At 40.6% G+C, this 15,221-nt stretch overlaps 2 protein-coding genes across 2 annotated transcripts; both read left to right on the top strand.

Moving 5' to 3' along the window:
- Positions 1-1,530: 1,530 nt before the first annotated feature.
- LOC122025202 (putative lysozyme-like protein) lies at positions 1,531-3,138 on the top strand. Its single transcript, XM_042583972.1, has one exon. It carries the CDS (start codon positions 1,638-1,640, stop codon positions 2,994-2,996), a length of 1,359 nt encoding a protein of 452 aa, XP_042439906.1. The 5' UTR covers positions 1,531-1,637; the 3' UTR covers positions 2,997-3,138.
- A 2,462-nt stretch (positions 3,139-5,600) lies between these two features.
- LOC122025417 (probable BOI-related E3 ubiquitin-protein ligase 2) lies at positions 5,601-7,222 on the top strand. Its single transcript, XM_042584220.1, has 4 exons — positions 5,601-5,735; positions 5,858-5,931; positions 6,012-6,379; positions 6,474-7,222. Exons 1-4 carry the CDS (start codon positions 5,695-5,697, stop codon positions 6,987-6,989), a joined length of 999 nt encoding a protein of 332 aa, XP_042440154.1. The 5' UTR covers positions 5,601-5,694; the 3' UTR covers positions 6,990-7,222.
- The last annotated feature ends 7,999 nt before the right edge of the window (positions 7,223-15,221 follow it).

Below are 15,221 nucleotides of genomic sequence, written 5' to 3' on the forward strand. Positions count from 1 at the left end.
GTTCTTTTAAAAGTCCGAGAAGGGTATTTGTTTTTAGATTGTGCAGGGATATTCAACCCCCCTTCAAACCGACCGACCAACGGTCCAACATATACAAGTTGTATACTACAAGCTTCCACCCTATCAAACGTAGAGATTACAAGTCCATTTTGAAAAAAGTGTTAGTGCATTTTTATAATTTGTTCTTTTTTGAAAATACTGTGAAATTCGTGCACAGACAAACAATAACACTAAAAAGGAGTCTTCCTCTATAGACACAGGTGCGCTACACATATGCAAGGCTATGTAATTTTACGCACTCATAGTGTTGTTCATTTTACTGTTTATTGTCTTCAGTAAGATTGCTGACTTGATCGTCGAAGTGTCTATGCCGGAGATCCCTTCCGACATGATTACTGACGTTCCTTTTGGCATGCAGGACTGTTTAGAGTCATTTTTTTAATAGCCCAGAGTTTCTATTTAGTTAATATCAGAGACACGCACCTGATATGTTATCTCTATCGATTTCAAATAATTTCACTGTTGACATTGAGAAGGAGACAAATTCATATTTACAATGAGAGAAAGAAAAAAAAATATATGTGAGAAAAAGTGAAAGATAATCCAGAGTGATGATGTCAACTCATGACCCACAGCTCAAGATCACAAATAGATCATCCGGACGAAGTTAATCATGGTCACTTGATGTGCTATCCATGTTAATAGAAACTCAACGGGGTTATTCGAGATGATAAGTGATGATTACGTTTACAACTGATAATGTGGAATCGAATAATAGGGATGTTGAGAGGTAAATCTTCGGATCTTATATATTTCACTCCATTCATCACTTGTCTTTTTAATTATCATAATTTCCTTCCTTCGCGATGATCTTAAGTTGAGTGTGACAGAAATAATAGGGATGGACGATTTCACCTGTTGCAGTTATCCATGTTAATAGAAAAGCGTGTGACCTTCGTAACATCCTATAGTTCTGGTCTGTACTATTGATCACGGGCTCCCGCTACAGCAGCTGGTGCCATACGCCACGCTCATGGTTTCGAGTTTATCCGAATGCGCTCCGAGGCAGATTGGTTGGCTAGCGACCAAGCGCAAACTGACAAGGAACCGCAACCATTTACCATTTCCCTGCTCCAGCTGAGGCGAGCTAGCTGCGGCGCTGCGGCGCTGTGGCTTCGGAATGGGCGTCTTCAAGGCGTGCAGCTCATCAAGTGCCTCCTGCTGCTGCAGCAGCAGCAATGCTCATGTCGCGGCTCAGGGCCTCAGGCCAGTCGTACTGCTGGTTAATGCAAAGTTATGTGTGTAAGTACGCTAAAGTGTGTACGATCTCTGCGCTCGAGTGACGTGCATGCGCAGGGCACCAGGCATCAGGCGATGGTGAGGGCCAGAAAGAAGCTGAACTGTCTTAACGGGCCGTGTGGACGGCCCATGATGCACTTGTCTCTACGGGAGGGCTAGCTCTGGCGCCACGTGCCACTGCGATCCCGGCGCAACTTCCGAAGTTGGGAACCATAATTGACCCTCCTTGCGAACTGTACCCTCCCATCTGTCCGCCTTCCGCGCCTTTGTTCCCCTCTGTCTCTCCTCGGGTTTGCGAGGCGCGCTTGCGGAGGCGACGGACGGTCGGAGGAGGGACTATGGGCGAGAAGGCGGCGGTGGGGGCGGTGGATGACGTGGGGGACGGAATGCAGTGCGTGGACCACCCGTACCGGAGTAACCCCGGCGGGGTATGTGCCTTCTGCCTGCAGGAGAAGCTGGGCAGGCTGGTTTCCTCCTCCAAGACCACCCCCTTCCTGTCGCTCCAGCGCCCGCCTTCTTCCTCCTCCTCGCCTACTTCCTTCCGCTCCGATGTCGGCGGCGGCGGCGGCGGCGGCGGCGGCGGCGGCGCTGCAGGACACGTCTCCGGTTGCTCCCGCGATGCTGCTGCTACTGGTCGCGTAACTAAGTTCCCTTTCCTAGGCGCCGGCCACAGTAAGATTAAAAAGAGCGGCGGCGGCGGCAGCAGCGGGAAGAAGTTGGTCGCGAGTGGAGTTACTACCCGCAGTGTTGCATCTGTCGCGGTTTTGAATCGAAGCAAGTCTGTGGCGCCTAGAACGACCGGATCCTCACTTGCGCAGGTCGGTGTTGGCTGTGGACGAAGCAATGGAGAAGCCGCTGCCGCCGCCGTTGCAGATAGTCCTCGGAAGAAGAGCTTTTGGTCTTTTCTCTACCATTCTTCCGTCTCATCCACTCCCACCTCTTCTTCCGTAGCCAATGCCAACGTCAACAGACGTAGATCTACCTCGTTCTCTTCCGGCGGAGTGTGCGACGGAGACGCCTCCAAGCAGATGCAGCAGCAGCCACCGTCTGCAAATGCATTAGATAAATTGGAAGGAGCGACCGCTGCCCCCGCCCAATTAGTCGAAGGCGGCGGCGGCGGTGGGGAGAGCCCAAGCGGCAGCCAAGCGTCGTCCTCGTTTGGGCGAAAGGTGGCGCGATCCCGATCTGTAGGCTGCGGAAGCAGGAGCTTCTCAGGTGATTTCCTGGAGCGCATCTCCACCGGCTTCGGCGATTGCACGCTCCGCCGAGTCGAGTCCCAGCGCGAGGCCAAGCCCAAGATCGCCCTCCACATCGACAACGACTGCGACCAGCACCGGTCAAGGATGAAGGAGAGGGTCAAGTGCGGCGGCCTCTTTGGCGGATTCGGAATGACGTCGGCATACTGGCTCTCCGCAGCTGCCGCGGCACGCGACCAAGGCTTCGACGGCAACATCAGGATGTCAGCCACAGCCTCGACGTCCAGAGCAGGCGTCACGCCTCACGGCCGAACCTGGAGCTGGGGCTTGGTCTTCGCGAGCCCAATGAGAGCCTTTCGGCCACATTCCTCTTCTCGCTCTGCGTCGGCGACCAACTTCATCTCCTCCATCAACGCGACCAACAAGATGGTCAACAGCAACGGCAGCAAAGGAAGCTGCAGGCTCGACGTTAACGCATCATCCCTCTCCGTCCAAACCTAGTTCTCCTTCAAGCACCAGCCCTCCATTACTCTCTCATTTACCACAATCCATCAATTTTTTTTTCTTCGCGCTTTTCAACCTTCATCACCGCACTGTGTCTCTGTTCATCGAATTGCCCTCTTGTGAATGATTTTGCGAAAAATGCAAAGCACACAGCGAAAGTGACATGATGAACTCATTCATTTGGAAAGCGAAGTACCACCACCGCATGTGCCATGGCTCATCCTACTTATCATCATCCTTCAACTCCTTCAAGAGAGTGCACCTGAAGACTGTTGATGAGCAGCACAGCTCAGGGCAGGAAGCGACGCATTGGTACCTCGCTGGGGCCGATGCTACTGTCGCTTAGCACCTCTGTAGTGTTCGATGCAGTGTTCCTGATCTCCACCTCCTCGATCTGCATGTGCCAAAAGTCTCAGGGCCCCCAAATGCTCGATCCACATCAATTCTCAGCCATTTGTCTTACATTGCATAGTCTGCTTTACCTTTTTCTTTCTCGGAGACAAAAGATGGTGCACTTTCTGAGCCGCCCTTCCCTGGCCATGGCGAGCAATATCTCAATTAGTCTTCAATAATTAGCCTCTGCTACATGTGGGTCTACTGCTTTTGATTCAACTCTCCATGTGTTTGCTCGTATGGATCCAGGTTTGACTAGAGCAACGTGGCCATGTTAGAACAGAGCCATCCATGTGTTATTGTTGTTGTATTTGATTCCTTCTCTGCTTGCTTCCACCTACTGGGCACTGCCGCAGTTATGGCCCTAGATAAGTTAGGCCGAGCTAAATTTAAAATGAACCCGAGTATTTGAAATGATTATTCAAATTTTATTTGAGTCTAGTTTAAGCTTGATTTGTGTTGGGTTCGTCTAAAAGTTATTGAGTTTTCCATTCAAATTATTTGTTTGTTGAAATTTTATTTTATTTTATTTTTTATTTGATTATTAAATTTAATAATTTAAATTTATTTTAATTAATTAATTTATTTAATATATTGTTAAGAATTTTATTAATGAATATGATTTTTTTGTTATTTATTGTAGTAAAAAAATAATTATGTTTAGGTTTTCACATTGTTTTGAGATTATGTTAAGGGATAAATTATTGGTTAGTTAATAGTCTACTAAGTGGTTAGGGGGTGAGGAATGTTTTTCCCTCTAGTTAAAAGGTTAATATGCGAATGTTATTTGAATATTAATTAGTTGAATTTATATGTTTGAGTTGGTATATTTAGTATAATGTTGTTAAAGTTTTATTTATTTAATTAATTATGTATGTATTGATTGAATATAAATAAATTTTATATTGAATATTAAATTTATTCACCCTACAAAGGGAAAGAGGGATGTGGTTAAGGTAAATTGTCAACTTCACGGGGTGACAGACAATTTATGCAAGTCTTGTTTGTTTCTTATGATAAGTATGAGTTTCTCTTGAACGCTAAGTTGCTGTGATATCTAGTTGTAACCCACCCTTTGTTGTATCATTCGCCCGCTAAAGCTGATCATACATGCCAAGCCATGAGGGGTAGTGCCTCATCCATGGGCGAGAAAGATCGTTTCTTTCTCAAACGCTAGGCCATTGCGTATATTTCTGATTCAACATATAGAGAAAGTATTGCCGGAACCGTCGGGGAGCCGTCTTACTGCAACAAAAGGGATCGAATGTAGGAGAGAGGGAGGGAATTTTAAATGAAGTAGAAAATTTACAAATAAGGTATTTTAAAGAAAATAAAATTTACACTCCTCAAAATTTACAAATAAAGTATTTTAAGAAAATAAAATTTTCATAATCCGTATAGATGTTGTGTTTCCAGTAATAAGCAATGATTTTTTTTTACAAACCCAAATCTTTTTAAAGAAAACATCTAACACGATAAAATTAATTAATTTTATTTGCTTAATATAGTAAACTTGTCAGGTGCTTATGATAATTAAATTTAGCCTCACGTGGAGCATAATCTTCGAGAAATAAAATAGTTTAATATGCCTCGAGATCCCCGCCCCGGATCGTACCCATCGAAGTCATCGGAAAGAGTTCTGACACGGCGCTGACAGGAAGCAACCGCCAGCCCCGGCGGCGACTGCGGGCCGGCGACGATGCCCGGCACCACAAGCGCAGCTCACAAAAACTGGACGATGCGACGGGATCGAATTGATATGCGCGGTGCCGGATCTTCATCGATGCCTTCGCCAGCGGGCAGCGAAGCGGAAGGAACCTGGCGCTTTCTTTCGAGGGTACGGTGGGTGGCGCACGGAACTCAGGGTTAATTTCAATTTTTGTCAGGTTTAATTTGGATTAAAAGGATAATCTACCTTGTTAACCGCCTAATCCCGCAATTAACTCGGGGAAGGAAAAAGTAAAAAAAAAGGAAAAAAAAAAAAAGGAAAAAGAAAACCGACACGTACGGATATGGTAAACTTATGCGATTTGCGGTTTGCAGATTTTTGTTTACTTAACCCAAGTAAACCGGCCTATTAAAAGGAAAGAAGGAAAAAATTAGCCATTACTTTTTCCGTGCGTTTGATTTCCCACGCCGAGACTGTTTCCTTTTGTCTTATCTGTCCCACGTGGCCACCTCCTTCCTCTGTTCCCTTCGCGGGGGGTGTGGGTCTATAAATAGAGGGCGGAGAGAAAGGGGGATGGGTTGAGTGGGGAGTCCAGAATCTTCTCCGGCGCTCTGTTTCTTGGGGAGAGCGGCGATGGCGGTGCAAGCCGTCGGGTTCTCCGATTTCGGGAGTCGGTGAGTTGTCGTCGTTTCTGCGCCGCTTTTGTTGGCTCGGTTGAGAGTTTTTATGGTTTCGATTTTAGATCTATGGAGGTGTATGGATCGGTTGCTGATCGATCCGGTTTTGGTGTTTTTAGGGCGGTGGATGAGCTCCAGATGTCGCAACAAGACCCTGGAAATCTTCTGTGGCTCGGGGTAAATCTAGGCGTCGGTGAGTGAACGCTTGCGATGGTTGAATTGTTGGGTTGCGCCATCGGTTGTTTGATCTTGAGTTTATGGATGATGATGCAGGAAAGCAGCAGCAATCGGCACAAGAAATCTCGACCGACCCAAGGATGGTCGGTGAATGGAAGAGCGATCTAGCCTGCAATGGCTCGGTTTACGGAGATTTGGGACCGGTGAAATCTCTCGTTTTGCCTGGCCGTAATCATCCAGCAACTTCGCCGGTTTTGCCTTTGCCCAGCGCTGCTACCGACTCGGTGAAGGTTACTGGAGCGGTCCCTGGGATTCTTCCCCAGAGTCGATATCCGGAGACCGGCACACCTTCAACCAGTGGGCGCCCGGCTTCAACTTTGCCACCTGTCTCGTCTTCTACCCGCGATCTCATCTCTGTTCTCTATCAACAGAGTCAGGAAATCGGTGCTTTTGTCCGTCTTCAGGTATCTTGATTTGGCACCTTTTTCTCTCGTTTACGTGCTTCGCTTGATTATTGAAGTCTACGTTGTGCTGATTATTAACTTCGGTTGGTTACAGAACGAGAGGATGCAGGGTGGATTGCTCGAGATGTTTAATAGACATTCACGATCTGTTCTCTCGGTGTTACGGCAGCAAGCAACAATGCGATTGATGGAGAAGGAAGCCGACTTGCAGAGGGCAATCCGCCGCAATGCAGAGTTGGAGGAGAAGGTGCGACAAATGAGCAATGAGAACCAGTTCTGGTTCAACATGGCCAAAAACAACGAAGCCATCGCGAGGAGCCTCCAATTGAACCTGGAACAAGCGCTGCACCAGGGCGACCTTAGCGATCACAAGGTCACGCTCCAGGCCGACGATGCACATTCCTGCTGCTACGAAGAGGACAGTTCTGTACCGGCCGCCGATGCCGGGAGGACGAAATTGTGCAAGACGTGTGGCGTGAGGGACATCTCCATCCTCTTGCTGCCGTGCCGCCACCTGTGCCTCTGCCAGCACTGCGCATCCCAAGCCGTCGCGTGTCCGGTTTGCGGCGTCACCTTGAGCAACTTCCTCGAAGTCTTCGTGTGCAGATGAACCGCCGCGCGCGTGTCTGCGGTTGCTGCCGCAGTGCCATTGCGGGTTTCTTTGTTTGTTTGGGCAGTTTCTTCCCGCGCCTGTTCTCGCATGTTATTTGTTCATAGCTTTTGCTTCCTAGTTTCCTTGCCTTTCCACACCATCGGCTCTTTGGAGAAAGTATCGTGAATTTTGTAATGTTTTCTAATCATTTCGCTGAAATATCAACTTCCCTACCGAGGAAGGAGCCCCAAGAACGATCCCATTTTTCTGTGACCATCATTATTTGTGTATTATTATTATTTTATCAAATGGATTGAGAAACTTAATCAGGGGCGCTCATCTGGCGGGAAAGCGTGCAGTTTGCAACTGCCATTATGGCTATGGTGAAGAAAGGCGAGGGGGCGTGGTGGCGAAGTTGATGAGATGACCGACCTGCAGCACCATAATGGCACCAACCGAGAGAGATTCGCACGCTGGGTCAGTATTTAATTCCATGTTTCTCTCAAGATTTGTTGGTTTGTTCGTTTGATTATGGACATTTCAGTCCTTACCCTGCTTGAAATTTCTTGCGTAGACGGTGTGATTCGTCTAACCAACCAATACATCACACCTGCTCACTTGTATTTGTTTCTTTGTTATCGTGGTTATACTGCCTTAAAACTTCTGTCGCCTGATGTCTTCTTGGCTTGGTCGACAACGACAAAGGAGAGACCTTTATCTTTATCGGACGGCATTTACCTAGTACAATTACTATCCACCCGAATAAAGTAGGAACTAGTGGCAAAAGATAGATGGGCAGGTAGAGGAGGCTGTGAGATGACCCAAGTTGGCTTCTGCAGTAGATTTCTTCTTCCCGCTTTTCTAGGGGGTGGGTTGAGGCCCTTATCAAACCCCCTCGTCTCTGCATGGATTAGAAAAAAAGCTATGTCCCACGCATACGCTTGCTTTGATTTTGAACATGCACACGTCAGTTGACTTGTCTTTTGTTATTGCCTTTTTTCTTTATCTGGTTGGAAAAGTGCTGTGCTGCCTACAGGGCATCAAGAATAAATGCTTTGCTCGTATTGAAATTGGAGCCCTGTCGTGATCTCTCTCTCTCTTTTTTAAATTTTTTTAATTTTATTTTTTAGGAAGTTGCTGGATGATGTACCATAGAGACAAGATCTGCGCTTTCAATGTCTCGAAGGAAATTGACTGGCATTTGGTGCCGTGATGGAGATCTCGACCACGAAAAGGGATACAAGAAGCGGTCAGTCGTGAGGCTCAAGAGTTTTTAATTTTCATCAACCTTCTCGAGGTGCACAGAGCCTATGCCACCCCACCAGTCGAGATCTTGGAGCTGAAAAGATGCTCCTCCGTATCTCCACTGTCATTCCTCTTTTGACCTTTTTTTAATATATATTTTTCTTTCTCGGAGGAAAGAAATAATAGTGGGGCAGAATATTAATGGCTTGCATGGGAATCTGCAAGGTGTCATGAGATAGGCTCCAGTGGAGGGAGGTCAGGGAAAGGCAAGAGTTTATTGAATGCTTTCTTTGTCTGGGAACGAGATCTGATCCATAACATGGCCAGTTGGAGCCAATACAAGAAGATTTTGGCAAGTAGTTGTGACATTACATGATGAACAGACGGGGCTTAAAGAGGGAGGAAGCAAACTCACCCACCATTGGCCCTAATTGAACGAGAGGAGAATGATTGGCCAACCTTCTGTTAAAGAGTTAATCAAACTATCGATGAAATTTTGAAATATCTAAATCACATATTCAAAATTATTTAAAATTATCAAATCATGTGTTTCATACCCATTTGCCTCTTCGTATTTATCCCAATTTATTACTATAATGAAGTAATCAATTCCGAATATGTTCATCAGTATAATATCCTGAATGGATTATTATTATATGTTCATTTTCTCAAACTTTAATATCATGTGTTTCTCAAACTTGATTGATTTATCAATTGATTGACATACTATAGTAAATCATTGGGAAGAGTATATGATTTAGGTATTTAGAAATTTTAGTTACGTGGTTCGATAATTTATCTTAAATAGTTTATGTTTTGTGTTTAGGCTAAACGTCTGCAGCAACCTCCTGTTTTGCACCTGTCTAACCAAAATGACAAGGTGATTGAATCATATATCTCGGATTTTTCCTATTTAAATATTATTCAGACATCAACTTCTAAGCCGATTGAATCTTGATCATATCTGACATTTAGAATATTAACAGTAGTCAAAACATGTTTAGTCTACTGTAGGGTTGAAATAATTGTCTACGGGTGGTTAGCATTTCTCAATCAATCAGAGCAACTAGCGTTTAGCTAATGAATTATATGAGCAAACAGTATGTGATAAGACTAAAGAGAGCGGTGCGTAGGGGTTAAGCATTATGCTGAAACATAAGTAATGTGGAGCCCCATGAACATCCGTCCAGTGATGGTTACTGACTGCGTAGGGAAGGAGGTTTTATCGTCATTAATATTGTACAGAAAGCATGTCGATGATCATCAATGACGATTCTTAACTTTGCTGATTGCAGAGCGAGTTGCTTTCGGGCATTTCATTATCAGCAATAGCCAGCTTTTGCCGCCCCTGCAATGAATCACCATTCATGTGTGCCTCGTTTGTCACAGTTTAATCTGAAATAATTATTAGTCTTCGGGCCTCTGTTTTCAATGGGAGGCATGAACTGACCCATTCAACAATTGGTGTCCTTGTCCTGCCGTTCATCAACATGGAGACGCAATGACAACTAGCATGATGCCATCAAACAATTTGCCATGTTTATTAGAATTCCAACTCTCGTCTTCTTATTTATTTCCCTAAATATTTCACCATTGCATCACAGCAATAATATTAGAGTCATCTCCTTCATTGAGCCAGACTCTAGTTCTCTTATTAATTTTATTTATTTATTATTAGTAAGTATTTGAGTTAGACACAATATTTGGGCTGGGCCGCATTGGCCTAAGTCCACACTAAGTTCGGCAGCGCTTACAATCGGGTCGGGCTGCCTTTGCTCAATAACGGACCACGCCAAGCGAAGGCCACAGGCGGCCTAATCCATTTTACATCTCTAAAGATCGTTTTACACCGCTACATTGACTTCGTAAGAAGTCCGTTCCATCGGAGGAACGAAGAGACGAGAGAGAAGATCAACAATTTTCGGAGAAAATCAAAAGGACATATTAAATTAAAATAAATAAATAAATAAATGAGTTACCTTCCCATGATTTTATTCTGAATTTAGTAGCGGTATTATTATACAAGTTACCGATTAACTTTTACTATAGGTAGATGCTAGTTTCTATATCTTTGATAATTAGATTATGTTAATGTAATAAGTGTGAATGAGTTTATACGTTTATTTTACCCATTAAAATGTTATTTTAACTAAGTTATTATTTAGAGGGGAAAATTAAAATGATATACTAACTAACTTCTAAATGTTATAATATCATAATTAAATAATATTTATTTGAAATATAATGAATATTATAAAATTCTCATCGTTTATTTTATACAAAATATTATTTTAATCAAATTATCAAAAAAAAATAATAAATAAAAATATAAAAAGTTATTGCTGTTAAAATTAGCAACTATCTTTTACTTACACTATCAAATGATTAGACAATGTAAAAATATTTTGGACAATTCATGTTAATAGAGTGTTTATTTTACATTAAATTAAAATTGGGCGTTTTGTAAATGATGGATAATATTTTTGATTTTTGCCTAGAATGTTTAGGTCCATTAACAAATAAGTTTGTGCTTGGTCATCTGCACTAATGGCTAGTAGTCATTCGTAATTTATCTTCTCCATGTTGGATTAAGAACGAATTGGCGAGGGCATTGGATGTAGCTACCCCGTGATAGTTTTGGTGTAATTAACCAAATTAAGTTAGGTCCTATATTTGTTTGATACCTTGTGTCTAAGTGTACAAGAAGAGTATGCTGGCAGACGAGAAGGAAGTACGCGACGTTTTCCGAAGTATGAGAAGCCGGAGCAGAAGCTTGCTCGAGAAGAAGGTCGAAAAATGGGTTCAGGTGAGCCCTATTCCAAATGGCCGAAATCATTCAAGCGAACAGAGCTAGAATGGAGGAGAACCAGACAATCAACGAGATGTTGACTATTCGGGCGCCTAGACCCCCTGGGCATAGCCCAAGGCGCCTCCTCGACGCTCCCTATTTAGCGACTGGTCAACATGGTCCGGGCGTCCGGAGCTGTTCTAGGCGCCTGGACCACTTAAGTTTTATCTGTTGCACATCGTTGCGTCATGGATAAAGTTTAATCCACGCCCAGACGCCCAGAGTTGCCACGTCAGTAAATAGTCAGATCCAACCAGCATGCTATAAATAGAGCCTTGATTTCAGTAGTTCAGTATAACACTTGAAAATGAACTTCTTTCTATTCGATTTTGTAATTTAGTGCTTAAACTACTGTAAGAGGTTTCTTCGCCAAAAGAAGTTTTGATAGTAAGCTTTGAACGTCTTGGATTGGAAGTTTCCTGATTGCAAACCAAGTAAAAAAGAAATGTCTCTTCTTTTTTCTTGTTAATTAGTTTTTTATTAAATAAGTGTTTCTTAACTTAGTTTAAAAAGTCGAGAAAGAGTTTATTTTCATTTTTAGGGAAATTTAGCCCCTCTTGTCGGCCAACTAGGGTCCAACAAGTAGTATCAGAGCAAGGACGCTTTTGAAGGACTAACCACCGACTGAAACAAAGAAATCAATGGTCGGACCAAGCCTCTACCCGTCAAAGTTCTAGGGGGAGTTCACGCAATGGAAACGCCGAATGGAGGTATTCCTATGAATTGATTTCGAAATTCTATTAATCATAAAATATGGTTTTATAGTCTCTAAGGATCATCAAGGAGAAGAGAAAGAAGAAAGTCAATAAACAAAGAAGGAATAAAGTGATTTCATAGCAAACAGCAGAGCAGAATATCACTTGTTAAGTGTATTATCGCCTCAAGAAGTCAACTGCATCAGAAGCTTCTCGTTAGCCAAAGAACTCTGGGAAAAATTCTTGGAGCTCTATAAAGGAACATCCAGGTGAAGCTCGCATGACGAGACCTCCTTCAAAATCAACTAACAAACGTCCGTCTGGAAAAAGGTGAGAAGGTAGCCCAACTATACGCGAAGATCAAGGAGCTGATCACTGGACTGATCAACCTCAGTGAAAAGGTAACCAACCTAGATTCGGTATACTATGCGTTCAACGCCTTTTCCAGAACCCCAGAAGACTTCGATTATAGAAACCTACTACATCTCGAAGGATTTGGAGGTAAGTACCGTAGAAAAACTATTTTCGACTTTAGAATTGCATGAATCCAGATGTGCAGGAGCAAAGTAAAGAGTCAAGCCAGAACCTGACATTGAGAGCCACCAAGAAGGATGCACCCGAGTCAAACTCAGATATTGATGTAGACCAAGAAGTTTATATGGTAAGGAAATTTTAAAAGTTTTTTAAATCTAACAAGTTTAAAGAAATGCAGACTGAAAAAATCTAAGAAACAAGAGAAAGGTTTGATGCTATTATTGTTAAAAAGAAGGGCATATAAAGGAAGACTGTCTAGATCTCAAGAGGGAGAAAGAAAAAGAGCCAAAGTGAAATAAGAATAAAAATCTCAAGGTCACTTGGGATGAGAGTTCATTATCCGAGTCAGAAATAGAAGTGTATGCTGGACTAGCACTGATGACTAGTCACGAAGAACAAAGCAACTCAGAAGCTAGTATCGATGAAGGGGGAGCAACATTAGATGAATGCAGCGATGCAGGAGGAGAATCTAACTTCAGATCTGACATGGTAAGTGAGATGTCTCTTATCTCCTGATCAACTGTATTTTGGTATAAAATCCATGTCTAAATCAATGTGTAAATTAAAAAATAAAAATGAAAAAAATGGAAAAAGAGAATTTAGAAATAAAAATAATCTTAGCAAAATCATGTTTAATAGAAGACTTTGATAAATTTAAAATTAAAAATGATAAATTGAAAGAACAAATAAAAAACTTTAAAAATTATGAATGTTCAAATTTTACTACTTCAAATGTTAGAAATTATAAAGGACTGAATTAGTATTATAGATTTCACAAGGGTTAGATCAAAAGATTAACAAAAAGTATATTCTTAAAAGTACTTGATTAATTCGATAGGAAGGAACTTATATTAGATTCCAAACTAATGTTTAGATTAAATTCTTTACGTATATTTATAATTTTAATTTGATATTTTTAAATTGTCTAATGCTTTCAAATAAATTGTTTCATATAATTTATTTTTTAAATTAATTAGATATTAATTTTTTTGAGAGCTGGGATTTCATTTCTAATCTATAGAAAAATTTTCAAAATTCTTGTATCGTTGAATTATTTCTTATAAATTTTTTTAATAAAAATTATATTTTTTAATTTAAAATATTTTACAGAATTATTTTTTGTAAACTTTTTTTGAACACTTATCATGTTATCTATCAAAGGAAAAATTTTCAAAATTTTTTTTACTGTTATTAAATTTCTGTAAATTTTTTATAAAAATACTAATTTTTAATATTAAAAATTTTTGAACTTTCAATTTTTGAAATTTTATTATTTCTATAAAAATACTGGTATATATTACATTCTCTGAAAAGTTTTCAAAATTTTTTAAATTTAAAAACTATTTTTAAGTATTTTTTAAAAGAAATTACATCTTGTTGTAGCAAATAATCTATTACTGCTTAAATTATTCTCCATTATTAGTGAAAATTTTATCACTGTACTGTTTAACTATTATAAAAAATTTTAGAATTTTTCAACAAATAAAACTAACTTTTAAAATTATTTTGGTTAAATTTCTTTATAAATCATAAAATTCAGTTTTCAAAATTTTCTAAGTGTTAATCACAAAATTCGGTTTGTGTATACCTTAGTATTTAATGCCAATTTAGTTTATTAGACGTTAAGTTTAAAGGAGATATATTTTTACATATTTATAAATTGCATAACAAGTCTATTAATTGAAATTATTTCCATGTTATTTTTCTAATGCTTTAATTTGCATATTTAACCCTAATTAGTGGCAGATCCAGGAATTTAATCATAGAGGGGCGGTCACAATATGAGTGTGATAATTTTTTTTTAACAGTTAATAAATTCTATGTAATTAAAAAATTATTTTTAAAATAACTTGGCATATAAGAGAAAAATGTACAATATTATGAAAAAATTCGTACAATAATATTAAAGCAGTCTACTAACAATTACGTGACAATTGCATTCTTTGAGACTCCATGTTCTGAAAATACTATAAAATTGACTCATTGTCGACAATATTAAAAACATCTTTCTCGATATAGACTACCAAACTGTATTCATCCATTTTATCTCCAATCCTGTTTCGCAAATCTGTTTTGAAAATATTCATTGCCAAAACACTCTTTCAACGATTGTAGTAGCAACTGGAGGAAGTAAGGCTAGCTCAATCATCCGATAAACCAAAGGAAACATACGGTTCTTCATTGTTTCAATCATTTTCTTTATAAGAGCTCCAAAATCTGAAATGTCTTAAAACCGTTCATCTGATCTGACGTCATCAATATATGTTTCAAGCTCTTGTTCAACCAACATATGCTCATTCCAAGAAAAAACATCCTCATAAAAATGAGCCAGACGCACTAACTTCTATACATCAAATCTAGAGAATGAGCTCCTAGGATCAAGACATGACATATAAATCAGCAAATCTATAGTTGTTTCAGAGAAACGACTATCCACATAAAAATCAACATTTTTTCCATCTCTCTTCAAACGACTACGGCTATTGATGTTATCTGTCATATTAATTATTTCAATGGAATGAGTGTTACCAAACTTCTTCACATCCTCAAATAAAATATCTCATCCAGAAACTCTCAACTTTTGCAATTTACATTTCACATTATTGATCAAACGCATCGCATTCACAATATCTTGATCTTTCTCTTGTAAAACGGTTGACAAATGATTTGTGATTGTCAATATACATTTTATCAATAGTAGAATCAACACAAATTCATACCTCTCCATTATTTCAACTAAAGTTCTACTTAAACCCTTAGAAGAACGATCACCATCATCAATCAAATTTTGAAGAACTTTTATAACAGATGACCACATTTATTCAATACGACATTAAGTTGAATGATGAGATCCCCATCGTGTATCTCCAAGTCTAGTTAGACTAGTTTCTTGGTTTAGTCCTCTACCAGAACTAATCTCTCCTCTTT

This window comes from Zingiber officinale, chromosome 9B (assembly GCF_018446385.1).
Source record: "Zingiber officinale cultivar Zhangliang chromosome 9B, Zo_v1.1, whole genome shotgun sequence".
Lineage (NCBI taxonomy): Eukaryota > Viridiplantae > Streptophyta > Magnoliopsida > Zingiberales > Zingiberaceae > Zingiber > Zingiber officinale.

What these genes read in the sequence shown, in the direction of transcription:
- LOC122025202 (XM_042583972.1), top strand. Translation starts at nt 1,638, where the DNA reads ATGGGCGAGAAGGCGGCGGTGGGGGCGGTGGATGACGTGGGGGACGGA.
- LOC122025417 (XM_042584220.1), top strand. Translation starts at nt 5,695, where the DNA reads ATGGCGGTGCAAGCCGTCGGGTTCTCCGATTTCGGGAGTCG. An exon ending in TTCTCCGATTTCGGGAGTCG is followed by an intron (nt 5,736 to 5,857) that starts GTGAGTTGTCGT and finishes TGGTGTTTTTAG; the next exon opens with GGCGGTGGATGAGCTCCAGA. An exon ending in GTGCTTTTGTCCGTCTTCAG is followed by an intron (nt 6,380 to 6,473) that starts GTATCTTGATTT and finishes GGTTGGTTACAG; the next exon opens with AACGAGAGGATGCAGGGTGG.